At 40.9% G+C, this 6,903-nt stretch overlaps 1 protein-coding gene across 1 annotated transcript; it reads right to left on the reverse strand.

The window, feature by feature from the left end:
* Positions 1-530: 530 nt before the first annotated feature.
* On the reverse strand, positions 531-2,472 carry LOC111972480 (prostaglandin E2 receptor EP2 subtype). The gene is made up of 2 exons (XM_023999477.2): positions 1,311-2,472; positions 531-855 (listed from the first exon to the last, which is right to left on the reverse strand). The coding sequence occupies exons 1-2, from the start codon at positions 2,097-2,099 to the stop codon at positions 562-564; spliced, it is 1,083 nt and encodes a 360-aa protein (XP_023855245.1). The 5' UTR covers positions 2,100-2,472; the 3' UTR covers positions 531-561.
* Between the last annotated feature and the right edge of the window lie 4,431 nt (positions 2,473-6,903).

A 6,903-nucleotide genomic window follows, 5' to 3' on the forward strand; every position in this document is an offset into this window, starting at 1 on the left:
GTTTGGGTTCTGATACTGAAACATTTAATGTAAACATTCAATATAATACAAGGACATTATATTTGGTTTTTCAATCATAAAATGGTTTAAGATTAGATCATGTTTATTGACCTTTTTTAATATAGTAAATACTGGACCCATTCGTCCAGGAGGAGTTCGGTCAAATGAACATTTCAGTCCTATAAATTTCTGATCATAAAGTTTGTATATAAATATAATGAAGCAATGAAATAAGTAGACACATCAAAATGCTAAGTCCTGTTCCAAATCCCAAATCCATATTGTGTGGGTATAACATGTCAGCACCGCAACCTTCCCCATCTCTGATATCTTCCTCAATCTATTCCAACCTTCTGTCAGGAGTTCAACAAGTGAAAATGCTGCACCTCACTAAATGTTTATTTGCAAGTACACACTGTGTAAGGAGGTCCCTTCAACCAGTGGATGTCTAGTCTGTCAAATCACTTCCTGTGTCACTTAGGCTCCTGCTGATATCAAATGATCCCGTTACTGTAATCCTTCTAGAGTGGGTCATTGGCCCCTGGTTCCATATGCATGAAATTATGTCTTGTCCACTCTCTGCACTTCCTCGTTTTGGAGCTCCATGGGTGGGTTTGGCGGTGAGAGTTTTGGCCCAAYGGGGAAAGCCTTTTCCCGTGGGAATGTGGGGGCCTCAGGGGGCCTCTGGGGCTTACACAGTGTCAGCTTCCTCCAGAGGAAGCGCAGCACCGAGGGGCTGAGGATGATGAAGAGCCAGGGGTCGATGATGGAGTTGAAGGACAGCAGGCGGAGAGCAGCGAGATCAGTGCCATAGCTCTCATTTGACTTGCCCATGAAGTTGATGAACACACGGAGCTATGGGGGACACACACACAGACACACACACACACACACAAAGAGAAAATGCATCATAGTCAGTTATTCAGAATTTCAATATCAACAAAATATGGTTATCAAGTAAGACAGTATCCTTATTATCTATTAAAGGCCAGGAAGTATTGGTTGCAGCTAGTAGGCTTGAGCTATAACAGGTGCAAGAACACTGCAAATAATCACAATATGTCAATGGTCTTGCTCCATGTAAGCCTTTCATTATTGACATGTTAAATGTTTAAAATGGGTTGTTGTTGTTTATGATGATGTAACAGAAGAGGACATGGTTATGTTAAAGACCACCATTTTGAACTGTAACATATGTGAAGAAGAGATGCTTGGGTTGAGAGAAGGGAGGACACAGACACACTGCACATTAGACAGTGTCTCAATATTTTCAACACTTTGACCTGCAACATCGAAACGAATGCTCTTACCACTAAAGGAAACGAACAGATGACAAAGGTCACCGTTATGAACACCAAAAGCAGAAGATGCTCCACTTCCTCCGTCATAGAGAGGGATCTTTTGTAGAACCGTATCCGTCGCGTTAAAACACGCGCTTTGCACCTCCTATACATCATAATTAAGTGGTAGACGACAGATAAGTTACAGACCACTGTGGTAGAAATCATGATGAGAGTCAATGACGCATACACACCGACGTGTACTTTTGGTTTGGTTTCTAATGGGACCATGTCAAAGAAACACCAAGTCCCCGGGCAATATTGAACGTATTTTCCAAAGCCCACGAAAGGTGCTAGGCAGAAAAGGATGCAGATCAGGTAGATGAGTGTAATTGTGATGTACCCGCTGCGTTTTCTCAAGTGCCGTTCGTAAAAATACGGGTGTCCAAAGGAGAGGTAGCGCTCCAAAGCCATGGCGCACAGAATAGCCAAAGTGGCGAGGCTGAAAAATGTCATGCTGAACCCAAAATAATCGCATACTGTTCCGTTTTCACCCATACCCATCAAGGTCCTGTTTTGTGTATAGGAGGCTAGTACGAGAGGACTGACGGAGAAGGTACCCAGTAGGTCCGTAATCACCAGCGCGGTCACCAGCACCTGGAAAAGGGATGGACTTTGCCTCCGGCGTCGCATCTCCAAAAGGACCAAGGCGATTAAATTGCCCAGAACTCCCGCCGAGAACATTGCCGCGGACATATAGAGATTCCCGGACGAGACATGGTCTCTGTCACCGCAGGTTAATTTAGCTTTGTAATCCATAAAAAAAGTATTAACCTACTCCACTAAGCGGTAAGCGCATGACCTGATCAATTTAACTTTTATGCAGGAACAACTTCCGCATCCAACTGACATAAGAAATGCGGCTCATCTCGTGTCAACAAAAACGCTGATTTCTTTTCAGTCCCACCCACGCAACCATGTGGTTCACTGTGCTGAGAGTGTAGTGTGAGAACACACTGTGCGCGTTCCTCTGCCCAGGTGTTGCTGACGCATTTCAGATCTTACAACGCATGGATAGGTAGGCCTATTTTAAGTATAAGCTAATGCCGCGTTCAAAACAACTGGGAGCTCGGGAAACTCAGAATTCGCAAATCTTCGACTTCCGACTTCAGTGCGTTCAAAACAACTGGGAACTCGGAAAGAAAACAGCTCCAGCTGGAAAAAATCTACTTGAACAGTCATCCTACTCGGAATCCCAACTCGGAGTTCCCAGTTGTTTTGACCGCGGCATATGACTACTGTCAGCCTGCTCAGGTGGAGAAGTGCGCACTGCCCACTATTCATTTATTTTTAAAGATTGTATTACTTACCCTCGGATTTAATTTGTTTTCAGTTTTTGTTTAGGTCTACTGTTATATGTCTGCCTGATAAATGCCACTTTTATATGTAGCCTTCTTTTGTATAGGCCTACAGGTCGAGAGTGGTGGCTGATGGCAGGAGCTCATAGTAACACATGGAAATTAATTTATGGAACTGTATCCAACATCAACCAAATAATTTCCATGTGTTTCGTACCATTGCATGTATCCCATTCTAGCCATTACTATGAGCCGACATCCCCTCACCAGCCTCCTCTTCTTTCAGAGATGTGCTTGTCGTGACTTCTGATGAATAAAGATATTGTACAAAGATATTGTAGAATATAAGGAAGAAAATCATGTGTTTTTTTATTTATACAAAGCCACACTGGGACACTTTGGACTAACTCCTTGATGAGATCCACAACTAGTGACTTCCCGGCCTTCTAAGGCTTAACTTAATGAACTGGACCTGGAGTTCCTATCAGCTCAAAATTATTTGTTTTAATATCGTATAGAGCTGGTCTTTCTTTTTAAACAATCTTTATTAAGAGCTGTCATTTTATTGTGAGGAACTGTAGTTTTATCAGATATTTATTCTGTTTTGTGAGTGATATTTCTTGTTGAAGATAAGGTAAAAGATAAGGTAGAAGATATTGTAGGAGATAAGGTAGAAGATAAGATATAATATAAGGTAGAAGATATTGTAGGAGATATTGTAGGAGATAAGGTAGAATATAAGATAGAAGATACTGTAGGAGATTAAGGTGAAGATAAGGTAGAAGATATTGTAGGAGATATTGTAGGAGATAAGGTAGAAGATAAGATATAAGATATTGTAGGAGATAAGGTAGATGTAACGGCTCTCTTTCGGTGAGTGAGTAGACCAAGGCGCAGCGGGTGATGAATACATAATGACTTTATTGTAAGACGAAGACAGACACGAAATACACTAGACTAAATATACAAAATAACAAAACGAACTAGACAGACCTAAACTACGAACTTACATGAAACGAAGAACACATGAACAGGAACGACCGAATGAACGAGACGAGACAGTACCGTGTGGTGCAACAAACACAGACACAGCGACAATCACCCACAAACAAACAGTGAGAACAACCTACCTTAATATGACTCTCAATTAGAGGAAAACGCAAAACACCTGCCTCTAATTAAGAGCCATACCAGGCAACCCAAAACCAACATAGAAACAGCAAACATAGACTGCCCACCCAAAACTCACGCCCTGACCATCACACACATACAAAACAACAGAAAACAGGTCAGGAACGTGACAGTAGAAGATAAGATAGAAGATACTGTAGGAGATTAAGGTAGACGATAAGGTAGAAGATATTGTAGGAGATAAGGTAGACGATAAGGTAGAAGATATTGTAGAAGATATTGTAGGAGATAAGGTAGAAGATAAGATAGAAGATACTGTATGCGATTAAGGTAGAAGATATGGTAGAAAATATTGTAGGAGATAAGGTCGAAGATAAGGTAGAAAATATTGTAGGAGATTAAGGTAGAAGATATTGTAGAAGATATTGTAGAAGATATTGTAGGAGATAAGGTAGAAGATAAGGTAGAAGATATTGTAGGAGATAAGGTCGAAGATAAGGTAGAAAATATTGTAGAAGATAAGGTATGCATGCACATGTGACTGTAAGTCTCTTTGGATAAAAGTGTCTAGTAAATAACATATATTATTAAGATTATTACAATAATAATGAAATATCAGACAGAGGAGTACCTGCCAAGATAAATGTCTTACCTGTATGGAATGAATCACAGTTATCCCATCTCACTGTGTACCCCAGGTAAGACTGTCAACCACAGACCAGATCAGTTCTATATCTATGCTGTCAACGGTCAACCAATCCATAGTGCTAATCTAGGATCAATTCTAAGAAACTTTATGAATACAGGTCCAGATAGTTAAAATATATCTGAGGCCTGTTTTTAGGGACTAAATCTATGATGTATGAATAATTTATCCTAAGAGCAGAATTCAGCTCAGCAGTTGACTGTTGTTCTAGACTTTCTCCACTAGAGTGCGGTCTTAGTAGGGTCTACTGTCTACTTCGAGAAACTCTAATGGCTGTTCATCTTGAGTTTACACAACAACAAACAGGAAAAACATACAAATACCTTGGATAACTGAGATAAGAAAGGTTATACTTCATTGGATATTGATATAGCCTCCAACATGGTCTCGCAGTGCTACAGGGTTATATTAAATGTGTTTTGTTTGTGAGGGTATCATTATGGATCAAGGATTGAACCCTCTTTGACCTTAGTCATGGTCATTGTATTTCTTTATTTGTATTTATTCCTTATTTATTTAGGCAGGGAGTTCCATTGAGACCAAGGCCTCTGTTGGAAGATGATGTAAAACGTTACAGTATATTCATCCCTCTTCCCTCAGTTGGTGTGATGAACCAATGGGACATGTTGACTACCTGACTGAGACTATGAGACATACAATAAACATGGTAGCATTTAATAACTACCTTTCATTCAGATCTCTCTCTAAGTGCTTTCTCACTCGCCCAGAAACAGAAGACACATAATTCCAAGAAATTAAAGAACCACAGTGGGAGAGGAGGGAAAGCTGTGTTTTCTCTCTCTCTCTCTCCTCCTCTTCCTCTCTCTCATCTCTCTCTTCTCTCCCTCTCTCTCTCTCTCTCCTCTCCTCTCTCTCTCTCTCTCTCTCTCTCTGATCTCTCTCTCTCTTCATCTCTCTCATCTCCTCTCCTCTCTGCTCTCTCTCTCTCTTCTCTACCTTCGAAGAGAGGTGTAAATGGGTACGACACACACACCACAATTGTAATACTACTAGCCACTTAACTGGCAATGGTTGGTGGACTTGAGAAAAGCAAGCGATAACTACGTTTTTTTACATTCAGTTTGGCAGTAATTTCAGAACCTTGTGGTCATTCTTTTCAAAAACTTAGACGACACAAACTCAACATAGTGGTCATCACTTGTAACATAGGCCATTCAATGTTCAAAACATTTGCATTGTGCAATGTCATATCTTTAAAGAAAACTTGCACTTGCAGAATCATTGGCTTCAAGATAACAAATACTATAAAAAAATACCATCAGGAACATTAATTTAGATCACTCACACACAAGCATACCGATAGTTTCACTGTGTAGTCGTTTGGACAATGATTAAATATTGTAGTTCAAATATGTGATACATTGTTCATTATGGTACTACATGTAAATACATCACTGTAAAAGGACTAGTAGAGAATACTACAGACACAGTGGAATCATTGAACAAAATCTGAAATGTATTTGAAATACAACTAACAAATCGACAACATAGGTTCTTTGAATCGAAGCGGAAATAATTAGCAATCAAAAAAAGAAAACAACCACAATAAAAGGTCACTGCCCAAGGTCCTCACCTGGGCTTACTCCTGAAAAAGCAGAACAACTGGTTTGATAATGTACTGTACTTTTAACTATTTCCCTCAATCCTGGGTCTTGATGGATTTGGCCCACAGGTTCTCATCCAGCATCACACAGATGGATGTTGTTTCCATTTGCCAAACATTTGGGAAGACTACAATCGCGGCGGCATGGGAATCCAGGCCTGAACTGGTCTGCCGTGATGTCATTGCATGCGTCATCCATGGCCTGGAGAAGGGTGGCTTGTTCGTGAGGGCACCTATCATATACCTTCCACCTCCATGTGGAGAAGAATTCCTCAATCGGGTTAAGGAAAGGAGAGTATGGGGGTAAGTACAGGGTAGTAAATTGTGGATGGGCCTGAAACCCTGCTTACACCATTTGAGCATAGTGGAACCTGACATTATCCCACACAATGACATAGGTCACACCATCAGCTCTACAGACCTGATTGAGCTCATCAAGGAAGGTTACAAGGAGAGCTGCATTATATGATCCAATACGAGGCCTGCGTCCCACCACACCATCTTCCGATATAGCCGCACGGTATAGCTGTTTCAGTATAGCTGTTTTAGAGACACCTGGTGCCTTTTCAGCATGCATGAAATAGTCAGCAAACTTATGGCTTCCACATTGATGAACATGTCGTCATTGTCCAAGATGTGCTGCCAAATTTCTGTAAGGCGAATATCATTTCTGGCGCGAACCAAATTGACCACAGCCCGCTCTTTGCTGTTGCTGCCGCTGTCTTGGTCCGTGGCCTTGTCAAATCAAATCAAATGTATTTAGAAAGCCCTTCTTACATCAGCTGATATCTCAAAGTGTTGTAC

Source organism: Salvelinus sp. IW2-2015, linkage group LG14 (genome assembly GCF_002910315.2).
Source record: "Salvelinus sp. IW2-2015 linkage group LG14, ASM291031v2, whole genome shotgun sequence".
NCBI lineage: Eukaryota > Metazoa > Chordata > Actinopteri > Salmoniformes > Salmonidae > Salvelinus > Salvelinus sp. IW2-2015.